Genomic DNA, 18999 nt, shown 5'->3' with positions numbered 1-18999 from the left:
TCTTTAGATAGTGTTTAATTTTAAAAAAATTGGTGTTTTATTCCAAAAGCTACTTGATCTGCTGGTTCCTTATTAATATCTCGATTAAGATAAAGTATGTCGAATGAAAAAGGGTTTATTAAAAAATATTATTTCTCATAAAAAAATTGTGTGGATCCATAAACTTTTCAATAAGTTATAGCATTATAAAGTTAAATATAATATAAATAATAAAATCGAGAATTTTCACACGAAAATAGCATTCGGTAGCCATTTTCGCCGTGAAGACAAGTCCAGAGGTCAAATTTTTTTTTTTCAAATTAAAGTATATTACATTAGCTTTAATTTAAGATATATATAAAAGTGTCAGACCTTCCGGAACATTTTCAAAAGTTAAGTTGAAAAAGTTAATTTTTTGTGAAAAAGTTAATTTTAAGTCATTTTAAATCCCCCCTGTGGGCAGAAAAAAGGTCGAATTTACAAAAAAAATATACCAACTGAGACATCAAGACATCAAGCATCTATATAAAAAAAAATTATATTGATATGTTCATTTTTGAAAAAGTTAGAGCATTATTAAGTTAAAAATATAAAAAAAAATTATTTTACAAAAATCGTAATTTTTTATTAACTTTGATGTCAACTTTCACCACGAAGACAAGTCCAGAGGTCAAATTTTTTTTTTTCAAATTAAAGTATATTACATTAGCTTTAATTTAAGATATATATAAAAGTGTCAGACCTTCCGGAACATTTTCAAAAGTTAAGTTGAAAAAGTTAATTTTTTGTGAAAATGTTGTCATTTTAAATCCCCCCCTTGTGGGCAGGTTAAGGGTTAAATTTATAAAAAAAATATACCAAATGATAGGTAAAGACATCAAGCATCTATATAAAAAAAAATTATATTGATATGTTCATTTTTGAAAAAGTTACGGCAGTTTTTAGTAAAAAAAATTGAAAAAATTTCGAAAATTAGCGATTTTTAAATTTGTAATTTTTTTGGAGGTTTCCCCCATTTACGGGGAACGAGGGAAATTTTTTCAATTTTGAAGGGTAATGTATTCGACTAGATACGATTTGTGATCTTTTGACGTATCGTTGAAAGAAATCCGTTCGGTGAGAGCTGAGAAAAAGTGGTACAGACAAAAAAAAAAAAACACATCATAGTAAAACCAATACCTTCTCAGCTTCGCATCGAAGCTAAAAAATATCAAACATTCTTGAAATAATGATAATGCTCCCCTAGAAAAAAATTTTAGTAGTGCCACTGTTAACATCAGAGTAATACTTTAGATAAAGATTTAATACACAATGTGAGAAATGGGTAGAGCTTGGGGGTTAGCCCCTATTCCAATTTTTTATTTTAAAACTCATATTAAATATATATTAATATATAAAAATATATTTTAGGGCGAAGTAAAAATAATAAATTACATCATTTTCCCTCCTCCCAAAAAATGTTTAATTCTACATTCACTTATGTTGATGCAACTATTTTTTGACATGGGACCACAAGGAATAGTATCAACTCATATAATCAATAATAGTAGTATAATAAATAATAATACAATCAATACTTTACAAAAATATAAATATTTTATATTTTATAATACAAAATAAAAATTAAAAAAATGGACATATTTCATTAACATATTGATGTACTAATCATATTCATAAAGGATTACTCATTTATCAATACATAATAATAATTATGCCTTTGGTCATTTATATTTAACATAATGAAACAATAATTAACTGTCGATAAATTTTTAATCTTTTTTTAACTAGTCAAAAACATATCATATGTCCAATTTTAGATTTGGAATCGCACATCTCTAATGATTACACTATTTTATTTAAATATAAAAAAAAATAATGATTTAACAAAATAAGAACATATTTATGGATAATTTGGATAGTCTAGATAAATGAACATCGGATACTAAAATTCAGAATATTCCGATATCTGGACTATTCTCATCAATAAAAAGCACAACAGCTCAAAAAATTTTAATTTTAAATGATTGACTTCAAAGTTTTAACCTTTTATATAAAACCTGTTAGGTATAAACTACATTAGTTTGAATCAATTTTATATAATTCTCTTAAGTGAAGGTTTCATATTAGTTTAGTATATATTTATATACTAAATTCAGAAATATCAAAAATATATTTGTCCTTTATTATCTAGTTATGCAATGATGAATTGGGTGAAATTTCTATGCAACCTCAAATAAATAAAATTCATTTTTAAATAAGATACATAATTTTAAACAGACGTGCTTGCTCCACTTTACTTTATATAAGTATAAATAATATCTTAATAAACCCTGAACTTTGAAAAAATATATTGATGCTCAATTAAAGTTGAATGGTTTTTTTATTAGCATTTAGTGATTAGAAATACTTGAGCAATTTCATATATCATATTTTTTTTCACATAAACAAAACAATATTGTTGTTTTCTACAGTCATAAGAAACAACAATATTGTAGGAAACCAAAAAATCTATACATTTTTTCAAAAAACGATTTTAAATTAACTACTCCTTATATAAAAAATTTCAATACTATACTTACCTATTCTTAAAAAATTGAATAGGTAATTTTAGGATGATATTTAATTATTTTTACATATAATTTGAGGAACTTTGATTATTCAATAATTTTAACACTACTAAATGACCTCCAGCGTTAATAGTCAAGAAAGTTCTTAAATTAGAATCAACTATAAATTTATCAGCTACTATTCTAAAACTTGCTATTTTATTACAAGATTTAACTTCGTAAACAACAATTTGATCATCTTCTTTTGTAGATAAAAGATGATCACTTGATGACCACATCATTGTTCGTACATAATTCATATTTGAATTACTATAAAACTGCTTGGATGTTTTCAACACTCTATCAATCATCTATTAAATATAAATGCCCAAAATAAATTAGTATTAGAATTACTTTAGCACAAATATATATATATATATATATATATTAGTTTTAGGAGCTTTTTGAGTTGAATATTTTTAATATTTTAAATATATTTATTAGTTTTCAACAATATTAACCACAAGTGATCAATTCTTATTAAACTTACATAAATTTAATACTTACAAAAATACATGTTTGACCACCAACAGCAATAAAATTACCATCATGTGATATGCTAATTGTAGTTAATTCATTATTATTAAATGGTAGTGAGTACTGTTCAACCATTGCACAAATCTCAAGATCGATAATTTTGAATATCTTTAAACTACCATTATCAGTCACAGCCAAAGTAGAGTGATCAAGCATTAGACTTCCATTTATCTTCATACAACCATTAATTTCAGATTTTGACAATATCCCATTTATCATGTCTATAATCTAAAAATCATTTTTTCCTTCACAAAATATTCTATAATTTTATATACATTACATAATCATGTAAATTCTTATACGGAGTTAAAAAAAACTATATTTATTGCACATTTATTTAATACCTCCAGTTATGTAAAAAAGCATATCCTTCAAAATTAAAATAAGTTTTTAGTAGATATTTTGTGTATTTTTTTAGGTGCATTTTTACTGTACATTGAAAATCAAACCTTTCAAAAACATTAACTTTTTGTTTGGCTTAAAGGTTTTATTTGGTAATTTTTAACACATTTATCTAATAGATTAATTATATGTATAGTATTTTGTGAATAATGAGAAAAATATACACATTTTCAAACATTAAAATATTATGACTAAAATAAACACTATTATACAATTAAAAAAAAATAACATTTTTTATTATTATTAAAGACAAATAAGAATAAAAATGATTTTTACATAGTCTAAAAATGCATAAATTAATAATCAAAAAAAATTACAGAAATATGTTAATTGTATCAAATGTATTAGTTAGTTTCAAATAGCATATAAGTATTATTTTTCTAGGAAATACATTAATTTAAAAAAATGTTATATTAAAATACAATTGGTTCCACCCTGTACAGGGTGATTGATTAATCATAAGACACTAATATATAATACCTAATTATTTCACCTTTGCCAATTTTTTGTCCATTCTGGCCAAGTGTACCAAGACTGTCAAGTCTTGTACTTTTCCTGGTAAACATTACTAGCTCTGATTTGTTTGGATTAACAATTAAATTTACTACACCACATATGTAGTGTTCAGTCTCTTCTTTACTAAGTATAATTGTGTGTGAAAATTTACCCACTATTACTATAGCTAAATTATCCGTATAGAGTGTGTATAACAATATTTGTTTAACTTTTTAATAAGTGAGTCTAAAACTAGACACCATAGCAAGGGAGATAAAAATCCTTCTTGTGAGCATCCCTGTTTAACACTCTTGATTACTTTAGTTTCATTGAGCTGTCCCAAAATGGAACATTCCTTAAATGTGGTTTCTACCCACTTAATAATAAGTGGTCAAATTGCATGCTGTTATGCAGATTCACACATATCGTACCAAGGATAAGTTCTAACTCTCTTTATTTCAATAATTAAGTAGTGCTATTAGGTCTTTACTTGAGTCTGAGGACTTATATGGTAGGTATCCTGAGGCTACTATAATTGCTTTACCATCACTTAACTGTTTTTTATTTTATCATTAACAAAAATACAAGACTTTGGTTTGTGTGACTATTTATAAAACAGTTTAAAGCTCTTTAAGTTTAATTTGTTTACCATGTAGCCATGGTTCCTGAATAAGAGTTATTTGTAAGGGTGTTGTATGCCTCTCGGTTAAGATCCTTAGCAATACACTATTAGCCCCTTTACTGTGATATAAATTTATCTGCGTGAATTGTATTATGTTGTCACACATTCAGAAAAACTGATACTAACATTTAAAAAGACATGCAAGTCAGGGTGTGATACAAGTTTCATTTACAGTCCCAGTATCACACAATCCCCTGTGGGTGATTCCCCACTACTATTCTGTTTTCCCCAAATGTCCAATATTTTCTTAAAATCACTGGGCAGTCCTGGTATGTGAGTGACTATTCATTAGTACCTCATTGGGTTGTAAGTCTCCATTTGTATCTCATCACCATTCCAAGGTTTTATTTTGTTGACAATTTCAGAGAGCCACTTAAGAGACATCTCTTGGGCTGCACTGATCACAAGTGTTCTGTTAATGAGTCTAGTATCTTCAAACCTTGGTACATCGGTTCAATCAGTACCCGATAGTATCAAGTCTCCAACACAACAATCACAAAAATCAAAAACCGAATCAAGACAATTTGGTATGTAGTGTGCACAATGGATCAACAGATCTGAGTTCATGGGCATTATGTCCAACTCATTAATAACTAAAACTAAAATACAGTACAGCTTCTGAGAAAATAACTGGCTTATACTTAATCTATCACCTTATATATTCATTTATAAAAAAACCCCTTTTAAAAATGATTTTACACAACATCGACTCTGAATTTTGCAATTCTTAGACATAAATTATTGTTTATTCTTTAAATTTAATGACTTAATGATACATTTATTATTGAAGAAACAGAACCTGTTAGTAAGAATTATATATATATATATATACTAACAGCAAATAAAAACATATTAAAATCAATATATTTACAACTACCAATTAAACTGATTTAGTATATTGTCACTTATACTGCAACAGTACATAATTCAATATTTGACAAAATGAGATTTTTATCAATTACAATAAAATAAGTTTTTCTAATTATAATTTTTTACATATATTTTTGTTAAACTCATAGCTCTATTGTAATTATGAAAATAAAATCACCTCTTGTATTAAAACGTATATAATTCAAATTTGTTTTTCGATCATCCTGAAAAACTGGAAACACTGATATATGCACTATTGCAGTATAAACAAAAATATATAAAATTAAAAATTAATTTAAAAAAATACCTGTATTTCATGATAATTAAAAATTATAATTATTGAGTCTGCAAACACGAAACAGTCGATAAAATTGCGAATATAGATTTTGAATTTATGATGCATGTTCCATACCTAAACAAATTTCTATTAAACATAAATGTAATAACTATAACCATTAAATGAATAAATACTTACTTCTATTACTTGATATGAATCTCCATTCTTTATTTCGAGTGCTAGTAATAACATAGCTAGAGTAATATTATCAGAATTAAAACATGCATAAATTCTGTCTACTTTATTTTCAGTATTAAAAAGGTGTTCTGAAGTTTTATGTTTTAAAATATGCATAGATAAATCTTCACATGCTACAATAACAATTAATTCATCAACAGTAGGCTTTGAATAAGCTATACATAATGTTGAAACTTTATTATCAATAAGTGACCATTGATCTAACCCTTCATACAAAATCTAAGAAAAAAATATTAAAATAAACACATTAATTAAACAAATCAAAATAAATTTTATAATCATAGTAAGAATTACTTTTAATCTACCACACTTTGTAACAGCAGCTATTAAAACAGAATTGTTATCAAGCCATACAGCATCAAAATTTGGATTTAATTTACAACAAAATGTTTCTTGTTGTTTGAATGTCAAAGATAATTTGTAATTTTCTAAAGTTAATTTTTCATTTTTACAAAAGTCTAGGTGATTTACAGATGTCACAACAGTATTAGAGTTAAAATTACACAAAGTTTTAGTTATGTCATCTAAGCTCCATAATCTAACTGATCTATCATCTGTTGCACACAATAACCAATGAACAGTATCAGACCAAAACCAATCCATATTCAAAATACCCCTAAGACAAAATTTAATTATATATAAAATATGAACAAATGTTCACAAAAATTATATTTGTTTTAATTTAAAAATAATATTATAATAAGGTAATAACATAATAACACTTACTGAATAGGTTCATTTAAATCCAAAACATTGTAACCAGTCATTAAATTACATATTTTTATTGTACTATTACTTAAAGCAAGTGCTATAAAACGAGAATTTTTTGTTTTGCCATCATTACCTTCTGAAATAGAAGATAATATGTATTCTTGAAAACCAATAGGTTGAGGGCATTCTTTAAGCTGAGGACAAGTTTTGTCTGACTTCAATTTGTAAAGACCAACATTTTTTGCAGTCATTATTAATACAGTATCATCTTCTAAAAAAAATTAATATTATCAAATAAATAATTTTACAAAATATTCTATCAATCAAAAAAAATTGCATATTGTAAATATACAATGATCATTATAATCATCTCTTTTTTTTTATCCCAACTATTTGGAGTCAGCTCTACCTTACAATGATTTGACAGTATTTTTACACCAACTGTCAACATGACACAACCTTATTATAAATGAGGAAATCAGTAATGGGGCAAGGTGACCATTGCTATTGCATTACTAATTGTTGGATCCTATAATATGGAACTATACTCAAGGATAGGGCAAACAAGTAGAGCAGTAGAACTTATATAATGTATAAGTTCTATAATATATATATATATATATATATATATATATATGTGTGTGTGTATACATTATATTACATTCAGTGTAGAACTAGTGAATTTAATTGTAGAATTAGTGACTCTATAAACCCAGATTTTTAAGATATCAATGATATGAAAAGAACTCTTAAATGAAATGTAATTTTTGGATAATTTGATTTGCTTTTTTACTTTGATAAATAATAACTATTGATTTTGAAAAACGATTCTAACTACATTATTTAATACAAGAGTAAGATTAAAAATTATTATTCATATGGATTGCCAAAGTTGTATTTAAAGAAAACATTTTTTGTTCTTTCCTAATATTAAAAAAAAATCTAAAGGTCCAAAAATCAATTAGTACTACTACATTATATATAAAATTAAATTTTAACTATATTATACATAATTAATTATTTATATCTATGCAAACAATTTTTAAGAGTAATTAAGTGCTAACTAAACTAATTTAAATGTTAAATAAAAGCAAACATCAAAATAAAATTACATAATTCTATTAAAAACTGTAATATGTCAAATTTAATGTAGTAAACAATATCACTAAATGGGTAATCTAGTAACAAAGTAATAATGAACAATTCTAATTTTAAAAATAAAAATAGTAATTAATTAATTTTGGCTAATCATAGAAAATTTCTGTATAATATGAAAATTTAATGTCTACCTTCTTTTTCAAGTAAAGGATAAAAAGATAAAATTTTTTCTTTTGTATAGTACATCCCTTTATTTTCTTCATAAGGCCAATGGGTAATATAAATAGCACTACCAGTAGGATTGTTAGCTGAATAAACAATGTGATCTTTAGTGGCACATTCCATAAACCAACACCAATTTATTACTCCATATTGAGTTATTGTTTTATGAAGTATTCCATCATCTAATTTCCAAATCTATATTACAAACATATTCAGAACAAAAATTTTATAAATTTATAAAATAATCAAATAAAATTCAGGATATAGACACCAAAGATATGAAAAATCTAATAATCATTTTCTGTAATTACTTAATACTTCTAATAACTAATTTTAGACTTTGAAAAATTCCAGTAAAAGTTTGTGTTTTTAATATATTAATTTGTTTAGTTAGTAAAATAACTATTATAGTCTTATGTTTAAAAAAAGTGTTATAAAAACATTTGTAGTACTCCACAGTTACATTGTATTTACTTTAAACTATTCTTGAAATTTTATAAATTACTGATAAAATAATCCAAATAAAATTTATACTTAGTATTCATAATTAAATAAAGTGAAAAAAAAATTTCAAAAAGAAAAATATCTTATATTTTGCAATATCATACTTCATAAATTACATTAAGTAATACTTTTTTCACTTTAATGTCCCATAACATTTTTCTTGTGTACTATTAATTTTCCAAAATGGATAGTAAGACTATCGCAAAAGAAAGCTATAATGATTCCAAAAATTTAACTTTTCTTTTGCTAAGAAAACAGAGACATTTGTGACACTACACATCAGGCAATGCCATGTTATATATTTAATCACAGTCACTCTATAATTAGTAGCATTGTGAATAATTTTATAATATAATTTTTTATGTATAAAAGATTAATATATTAATTACCTTTAATGTTTTATCTAGTGAAGAGGAGACAATAAATTTACCACTAGATGAAAATTGAGCACATTTAATTGGTGCAGTATGTCCTTTAAGGGTAACAATACAATCTGAAATATTAGACTGTCTGATAGAACTACTTTCATTAAATGCACTTTTCCAATGGTCTTGCTTGGTTTCAGGTGATGGTGTACGAGTTATTGAATCTTAAAAATATACATAAAATTAATAAATATACTAATCATTTGAAATAAATAACTAAATAGATTAATACTTTCTAAGGGAAAATCAACTATATTCCATACTTTGATAGTTAAATCATCAGAAGATGATAAGAGTCTATCTTTCAATTTATTTTTAACCAAATTAGTAACTTTTTGAGTATGACCATAATAAGTATATAACAGTTGGTTTGTTATTGCATTCCATACCTGAATTCATTAATAATATTGATAAAACTATATTAGTAATATTATACAACCTTACTAAAAGATTTATTTAAAAAAGTTTAATAAATTAAATCAACAAAAAATGAATAGATATTAAATAAAACACCAAAAATTAGGAATTAAAATTTTTTTACTAATTTTACAAAATTTAATTTTCATAAAAATTTTAAATCTTAAGAATTAACCAAGTTGTTACAATTTTTTAATTTTAAAATTCCATGACTTTCCAGACATTTCCCAAGAGGTAAAAAAAAAGGTTTCTCAAATACAATTTCATAATAATTTAATAATGCAATATAAAACTGTGGTTCATAGTGCTAAAAATATATTAGATAATACATTAATTCCTTCGATAAAGCACAAAAAATGAAAATAAGAAAATAAAAGTGTTATCATAAAAATGATAAAATTTGATCTATTCTGTGGCATTTAGACTGTGTCTATAGAGCGATTAAGGCTTTTATGATTAGCAAATCTGGTATATAAAATTATTTTTGACTTTTTATTTTTTCATCATTTTGATTTATTATAGAAATTTTTTGAACAACCCGGGCTATAATTATTGTACTTCTTGGATCGTTAGTTTCCCAGTTTAGCCTGTACTACATTATAAAACAATTTTGTTAAAATTTTTGGTATTTTAATCAAATTTCCTAACAGTCTAGAAATTTCCTAACTAAAAAAATTTTCCTGACTTATCCTGTTTTTCAATTTAATTTAATTTAATTTAATTTTAGGGCAGTCCTGATGAAAATAAGATTTATGTATTATTATACTTTTTTTATTTCAGATATAATTAATGTAGATATTAAGTCAATTATTTTTGAAGGAACATGAACATTTTAATTAATATTATAACAAAGCTAACAAGTATACTTTGTAATTTTTCTAACATGTTTGTGTCAGTAAATTTAATATTTCAATTTATTCACTAATAATTTGGATAATACTTTAAAGTTTCAAAATTTTATCTAATATTTACAGAGAGATTTCTAGGAGGAAGGTTTTAAAGGCAACAAATTCACATAAACATTAATATTTTTGCTTCGATGCAAAGCTGAAAAGGTATTGGTTTTACTAAGATGTGTTTTTTTTTTGTGTCTGTTACCACTTTTTCTCAGCTCTCACCGAATAGATTTCTTTCAATGATACGTCAAAAGATCACAAATCGAATCTAGTCGAAGACATTATCCTCAAAAATTGAAAAAAATTCATTCGTTTCCCGTAAATGGAGGAAACCTCCAAAAATTACAAATTTAAAAATAGCTAATTTTTTCAATTTTTTCAATTTTTTTTACATAAAATTGCCATAACTTTTTTAAAAATCTCCAAATCAATATAACTTTTTTTTATATATATGCATGATATCATTACCTTTTATTTGGTAAATTTTTTTTTTATATCTGACCCTTTACCTGCCCACAGGGGGGGTTTCAAAATGACAACTTTTTCAAAAAACATTAACTTTTTCAACTCAATTTTGTATTTTACATTTTTGACTTTATTATGCTATAACTTTTTGAAAAATGTATGGACCAATACAATTTTATCATGAGAAGTAGTATTTATATACATCTTTCATTCGACATACTGTTTTTTTAAATTGGACCATTTTCACTATATACGAGGGAGGTTCAAATCTAAAAAATGCATATAGAAAGTAGAACTTTTTCAACTTAATTTTTGAAAGTGTATTATACTTTAATTTTAAAAAAAAAAAATTTTGGACTTTATTTTGATTTCATGATGAAAACAGTCATCAAAGTTAATAAAAAAAATACGATTTTTGTAAAAAAATTCTTTTTCATATTTTTAACTTTATAACGCTATAAATCTTTGAAAAATGTATGAATACAATTTTTTTATGAGAAATAATATTTATATACCTCTTTAATTCGACATACTTGTTTTTTAAATCGGAGCATAACCCTTAATACAGGAGGGGTTCAAAACATAAAATACATAGAAAAAGTAGAACTTTATCAATTTAATTTTTGAAAGTGTTCTGGAAATACTGATACTTTTATATATATCTTAAATTAAAGCTTATGTAAAATACTTTAATATTAAAAAAAAAAATTTCGGACTTTATTTTATCTTCAGGGTGAAAATGGCTACCAAATGCTATTTTTGTGTGAACATTTTCGATTTTATTTTTAAAATTTTTAACTCTATAATGCTATAACTTATTGAATATTGTATGGATCAACACAATTTTTTTATGAGAAATAATATTTTTTAATAATCTCTTTTTCATTCGACATACTTTATCTTAACCAGGATATTAATAAACTATGAACTAGCAGATCATGTAACTTTTGGAATAATCCACCAATTTTTTAAAATTAAACACTATCTAAAGATTTGCATTGAAGCGTTTTTTTTTTTTTGATAGTGATTTTAATCACTGTCAGATATCATTATACTTGATCCAACTATAGCACGTCACCACTGTGCCGCGACCCCCCTGTACTGGCTTTTTTTTTTATATATATATATAAATAAAATAACTGAATAATAAATGAAGTTAGAGGATTTATACATCTAATACTTCAAACACTAAAACAAAAAAATCTAATTTTGTATTTTAAGTAGTAAATACTAAAGAAAAAAAAAATCACTTCTATACTTTCTACTTACTTTTATACAACCATTTTTACAACCAATAATAATTTCATCATGTTTATTTCCAAAAATAACTGTTTGTATTTCTTCAGGTGCTACAAACATTTTTGGTTTTGGTTCAAAATCAAGAGATGTTTGAATACTAAAATAAATTAAATATGTATTAATATTAATAATAATAATGATAATTAATCAGACATATTACATAAATGCTTCTAAAAAATTAGCATTTATTTTTAAATATTTTATAATATATCATTATAATATGCACTTCAACCACTATATTTAAAAGAATGTGTTAAGTATAAAAATAACAATTCTTAAAAATAAATTATGTTTAATATAACAATAGTTAAAAAAAGTAGTAACTTCTGTTGTTTAACCATTACATGTTAAATAAATATTTTACTTACATACTATAAAAATATAATTTTCCGTTTAACTTAGCAATTTCTAATGATTTTTTGTAAATGAATGACTGTTCAGGTTCTTGCAAACCTATTTGTATTATATCACATTTTGTTCTATAAACATGAGGTCCAACACGTTTAATAAAACTTTCCATTTCATCAAAATATTGATCATACAGTTTCTATTTAAAATAATACAAAAGACATTATTTATTAATATATTATGATAGTTATTTTTTCATATGAACAAATTTTATTTTAAAAAATTTCTATTTCATAGTATTATACATATTACAAAAATTACATTAGAAGCATCAGTAGTCAAGCACTTATAATCTGTCTAATGTAATAAAACAACATATTAATTTTTAAATAACTGTAGAATATTTAAAATGTTGTCATTAACAGTTATCAAAAAAAAAAAAAGAATTTTCAAAAAATATTAGTTAGATTTAAATAATAGTTTAATCTTATATTAATAAAACATACTTTTGTAAATATGTACTTTTTATATTTTTTCAAATCAGCTAACAAGTCTGCCGGACCAGCAACATGTATTTTTGATTCAAGAAATTTTAAATTCAAAAACCATTTTGCAAATTCATCAAATAACTCTGCTTTTTTCAAATGATAACCAAAATATAAAAATATATAATTATCATTTTTGGGAAGTTGTGCAAAATTTCCTTTACAATAAATTTTATAACACTCAATAAGTTTTCTATGAAGACTCTAAATAAGAAATTGATACACTTAAAATAAATACAATAAAAATTTTACCATAGGTGTCTGCAAAGAGGGGGACTAGGGTGTAGTTGTCCCACCTTGATTTTTTGAGTGCTTAATTTTCATAATCATGTATTGCCCATAGACGTTTATAAAAATACATTTTTGAGGATGCTAAATGTTTTTGCTCCCTATCTTAAAAACACTATATATGTATGTGACAACATACATCATAATTTAAATTTTAGGAGTGCTAATTTGTAAATTAAGAAAGCTAATCTTACTATGGTTCCCTAGGCTAGAACCACAGACACCCCCTTTTTCAACGAGCCCTTTGTCCAATGAGCAGATAATAAAACCAAATTTTTTAAAAATGATTTCCCCTTTCATGAAAAAATTTCTTGCAAACACCCTTGAATTTTACTTACTTTTTCATTTTCATTATCAATTTTATTTTTCAAATTATTCAAGATTAAATCATGAACTGAATAAGTATAACTGTTTAAAGGTTGAATCCAAACTCTTACAACTAAACTTTTACGGATAAATTCAAGCATAATATCTTCTACTTGTATTTTATTTAGATTCCATAATATTGATAAAACCTTTAATTGGATTTCAGTTAATTTTCAATTTAAATAATACCACTTATGTTAATTAAAGTAAAATAAAATAAGAAAAGTGATATAACTACAATACTACAAAGCTTCATATGAGTTTTACTTTAAAAGTAATAAATTTTTAAAGAAGGAATCTTCTACTAATAAATTGGAAAAATTATAACTTGTAATGATATAAAAAAAATTAAATAAATATATACATATTTTTTTTTATAAGGTAAAAATATTTTTGTCAATTAAATTAATTAACAAAAGTTGCCATTTAATGATACTAAGATTTTGTATTTTAAAATTAATAATAATAATTTATATTACTTCTGGCTTAATATTCACATCATATACAAATAAAACGAAGTCTTGAAAGTATTTTTGTAAATCATCAGGTAAATCATTAATAGATAGGTCAATTGCTTTATCAAGACTTTTTAGTTTATGAAAACTTCTTCTATTATGCCTATAAAAAATCATAAACATTAATGAAGAGATAATCTATTAAAAAATCTAAGAGTCAAAAATAAAATAAAGTTTAGTTGACAAAAAATCAGAATTATATTCAGGGAGGGCTAAGGAATCATGAGTACTAACATTAAAATTTGAATTTCTGGAACATTATTGTTAAAAAATTATTTTTTATATAATTATGTATTTGTTATGCATACCATAATACTGAGATGTTAAGAGTAGCAAAAAATTGAAATAGTGTATAAGGTACTTTTTTTTTAAATATATTTTATAAATAAATTTTTGAAAAAAGCGCTCTTCTTTCATACTTTAATAGCACAAAAAACTTCTAAATACATCTCTGAAAAAAACATTAGATTTCTGACCAAGTTGATTTATTTATAGATAAAATTTGTTTATTAATTTCTAGATTTTAGATTTATTTAAGGGTTCCTATTAAAGAAAACAAAATTTAAAATTTTATCCTCTCCTTAAAATTATTAGTGATTTTTTAATTTTTAATAATTTTATAAAAAAAAAAAGGTCAATAAAAATGATTAGAAACTATAATCAATATAATTAAGATTTCGGGGAGAGATGGATCCAGGGACCTTCTCAAACCCACCACTGCTAATAAATTATATACTGGCTTAAATAAATAAATGCTTAATAAAAATAACAACTTCCATAAATAGTTGTATGAATATAGCAAGCCTTAAATAAATAAAATAACATTTCACATATCACAAGGTATTTACTTGAAAGTATCTGCAATGGTATTTTTATCTTTTTTTGAAAATTTCTGCAAATAAAACAGCCATCTATCTTTATTTTGCTTTGAATCTTCTTTGTGAGCTTCAAGTTGAGCTCCAATAAGAGAAATAGTCAATGGAAATCCTATAATAATAGTTAAAAATTTAGAGAAAGTAGCCACAATGAGAAAAATAATTTTAACATCCTCATCTAAATTAAAGTGTTTTTTAATAATACTCTTTAATGAAATATTAGGAATATTTATATATTTAATCAATTTGGTAAAAATAATATTTGGTAATACTTGCAGTTTTTAACATTACAATTATTTAATAAGTATGAAATAAACATAAAAAAAATTTAATTTTTTTGTTTTAGGCAATTGAGTTATTATTTGTTAGAATTGATTATTTTATTAAAAATAAATAAATATAAATTTTATTAAATAATACTCATAATTTATTTTATTAATAAGTGCAATTTTATACATAAGAAAACCATACTTTAAGATATAAATTATATATAATGATATGAATGGTAAGTTAAAAAATGCATTTTCTGTGTAACTTTCTTAAGTAAAAGATTATTATTTTTTTAATAAAAATCTATCAAATTACAGTAAATATCGTTTTTTTTTTTTATTGCATAATAAGTTTTTTTCTTAGGACAGTAAAATTTATTTCTTAACACTTCAACTTGCTCTTATTTATATAATACAGTAGACTCTCGTTATGTTGAATCTTAAGGAAACACAAAAAGGATTTTGTGATGTTAAATTTAAAAAAAATACAAAAAAAGATCTGTCATTACAGTTTGTTTTTTCTTGCTTCTCTCTTGGATAATGTTTTCTAATATTAATGAGAAAGAAAAACATTTCATACTTTTAGTACTTTCAATAAAATTTCTAAGTGTATTTATCAGTAACTTGATTTGTTGTATAGAAACAACAGAGAATTCCTCTTCTTTTTGTGGTTCATCTTCATTATTGCTACTATCAGTATTATAGATTATCTACTTCTAAATATTTATTAAACATTTTACTATCTAATTGAGGATCATCAGCAACAACATTTCATTTTTCATTGGGAATACATGCATAATCCACTGGAGTACAATTATAGGTATCTTTAAAACAATTGGATATAGACTGTTACACTTCTCTAAACTCTATCAGACATTTTTATTCTATCCAGTATTTCATTGCAGTTTGAGATATCAAAACATTTGAAATATCATTGTTTACATAAGTTGAATCTACTGTATTTATAAAATTTGATATGAACTGAACATAATTTTATAAAAAAGTAATTAAAATACATTCAGTTACTCATTTCCTTAAAATTTAATCTGCTATCCTATTGATGATAATTGGTAAAACTCAATAAAACATTAAACAGTTTTTTTCATTTCAAACATACTTTAAAATTTTAAACTAGAAGTTATTAACGATTTTATTTTTTATAACTTATATGATTTTTAATCAATTAAGAAAGATCACTATCATGAAAATTAAAAATCTCATTGTGTCAAAATACCTTTGCAAAGTTTATGAATTAAAGATGCTTGTGGTGGCAACAAATTTATATCTATGTCTAAGCATTTAGAAAACAATTTTAATGATTCTTCTTTTTGAAATCCTTCTCCAATTCTAACAAATTGTATTCTAGAATCCTCTACTTCATCCATAACACCTTCATCATTAGTAGTTATTAGCATTTTACAATTAATATCCATATATCTGATAATGATTGGATCAGAAACATCATCCAAAATTAATAACCCTTTTGACATTGTGCTTTTCCATCTAACAAAAAATCCATTTAAATACACAAGAAAAACTTATAAATTAGTAAATTTAGAAATATACTCTGTACTGGAAACAAAATTAAAGTGTTCCAATTAGTTAGTTTTACATGTAACATTTTATTGTTTTAAATTAGAAGTTTTATATGAACCTAAGATTATATTAATTTTACAATGATACAATTTCTTATTATTATATGACCAAAAATACTTAATATATATAAAATAGGCTAACTAGCCTATTATATTAATAATAATCAATGTAAAAAAAAAAAATTAAATAAAAATCAAATAACTTTTTTTGGATTATTTTTTTAATTTCTTCATATTCTGTAGTAAGAGGAGGTGCTAATGGTTGATTTTGGTTTTGTAACCTATTAAATAATTCACTTTGAACACTTCCAACATCTACAGAATTTCCACGGCCAACATTAATCCACTGCACATGACCCTAATATAATTAAATTTTAAAGTGTATTAATAATCAATTTCATGTTAATAATCTTTGATAGTACCTCAAAAAGTTCTATTGTAATCAATGGATCTTGTAGTATTTCAACGACTAAACTAGATTTTCCACAACCAGTCATACCTGATACTACAATAAATTTACCATTAACCAAATTTTTTAAATGATATTTCAAATTATTGACCTAAAATTTTTATTTAGTATAAAATATTACAATAATACTAAACAAAAAAAAGTTGTACAAATATTTTAACACACTAGTTCAGTTCGTGTAACATGTTTCAAAGATAATTGAGGTACTTCACCAATGACTAAAGCGTTCCTAATTTTTTTTGCATAAACATCATTATACTCATTAAATATGGTTTTTTTTATTGGATCAGCAATCCATGAATATTCAGATGAAAGATAATCAATAAATTGATTTATACCATAACTACCTTTATAAGGTAATAAATCAAGCAGTTTACATGCCTCCTGTTTTGGATTCTCCTAAAGATAAAATTTTATTTATTATAGGGTAAAAAATTTAATAGAATTGCTTACTAATGATTTTATAGCTTGAAAATCATCATCACTCAATACATTTTTTTCATATAAAAAAGTTATCACATCTCCTTGTATATCTTGTATGATAGGTTCTCTGTGAGTTTTTAATAAATCATAAACACATTTCGTATCAATTTCCATTAGATGAGTTTATTTAAAAGGAATAACAGTAAAATAGCTTTTAAATTTAATGAACTTTAAGCACTCGAATTAAAAAATATAAATGAAATAAACAAAAATCAAATGATATTAAGTGTAATAAAATAAATTCACAAAACGTTGAATTATTCTCATTTTACAACGATTAAAAATTTAACTTGTTTCTAATTTTATTGAATTCAGATTAATTTACTTGAAAGATAACAGAAATGTATGTTATTATTTCTCAGATAAAGACAAGGATCACTGATTTTTGTTCCATAAATTACTCATTCAATTAACAATTTATCCATTAATCGATAGTTTCAACAAATATTATACACAAAGTGCAGTATCTCCAATATTTATTTGTCCTAATAGTTTTGTTCCATAAAACATTTGTACGAATATATTTTTATCTATCTATCAATAGTTCGAATACAACTGTTCAACGTTTTGAATCAAATGTTTGTTGAAATAAATTTAATTAAAAGTTTATTGAAACTTATTTAGTCTATTTATTCTATTACATGACATTAATATCTAGAATCTTATCACACGAAATATTTTTGAAAGATAAGGACAAACAAAATATTGAAATTATTTATTTTAAATTCAAAACATTATTAGGGAGCTTAATAATATTTATTTAGGATTCTAATTAGATTAATTTTCTTCCTCGTGTGTTAATTAAGTACACTGCATAAAAAAAATTCAGAACATAAAATTAGGGCTACCAGATGTTCTGAGTGAAAAATACGGACAGATCAAAACCTACCCCCCCCCCTATTGATAATTGGAAAATAAAAATTTTTTTTTTTAATTTTCAAAAAGTAGAAGAAATAATCAAATTAAAAAAATATATTTTAATTTGTTTGCGTGATAGGTGATGCGCATTTATGAAAATGAATGAAAATCGATAGAAATTAATTGTTATCAATAGGAATCGATGATCGATAATCTAGATTGAAATTTTCTTTTTTCCTTGGCCT

At 23.8% G+C, this 18999-nt stretch overlaps 1 protein-coding gene across 3 annotated transcripts; it reads right to left on the bottom strand.

The window, feature by feature from the left end:
- Positions 1-1516: 1516 nt before the first annotated feature.
- Positions 1517-18529, bottom strand: LOC126905112 (apoptotic protease-activating factor 1-like). 3 transcript variants are annotated; one of them, XM_050684551.1, is made up of 20 exons: positions 17867-18529; positions 17579-17812; positions 17367-17504; positions 17148-17302; positions 16584-16852; positions 15054-15192; positions 14170-14308; positions 13663-13839; positions 12998-13240; positions 12512-12690; positions 12114-12240; positions 9299-9455; positions 9031-9230; positions 8107-8332; positions 6833-7085; positions 6401-6722; positions 6047-6325; positions 5879-5983; positions 3093-3350; positions 1517-2896 (listed from the first exon to the last, which is right to left on the bottom strand). In XM_050684551.1, exons 1-20 carry the CDS (start codon positions 18008-18010, stop codon positions 2609-2611), a joined length of 4032 nt encoding a protein of 1343 aa, XP_050540508.1. In that variant the 5' UTR covers positions 18011-18529; the 3' UTR covers positions 1517-2608. The 3 variants fall into 3 exon arrangements, with proteins under 3 accessions (XP_050540508.1, XP_050540503.1, XP_050540517.1); XM_050684546.1 differs by having other exon boundaries at positions 6833-7088; positions 17867-18527; XM_050684560.1 differs by lacking the exons at positions 1517-2896; positions 3093-3350 and having other exon boundaries at positions 5900-5995; positions 6833-7088; positions 17867-18528.
- Between the last annotated feature and the right edge of the window lie 470 nt (positions 18530-18999).

The sequence above is a fragment of the Daktulosphaira vitifoliae genome, unplaced genomic scaffold, assembly GCF_025091365.1.
Source record: "Daktulosphaira vitifoliae isolate Bord-2020 unplaced genomic scaffold, ASM2509136v1 Scaffold_1, whole genome shotgun sequence".
NCBI classification, from domain to species: domain Eukaryota; kingdom Metazoa; phylum Arthropoda; class Insecta; order Hemiptera; family Phylloxeridae; genus Daktulosphaira; species Daktulosphaira vitifoliae.
Note: the sequence above shows the minus strand (reverse complement) of the source record. Positions and strands in the feature narration are given on the sequence as shown.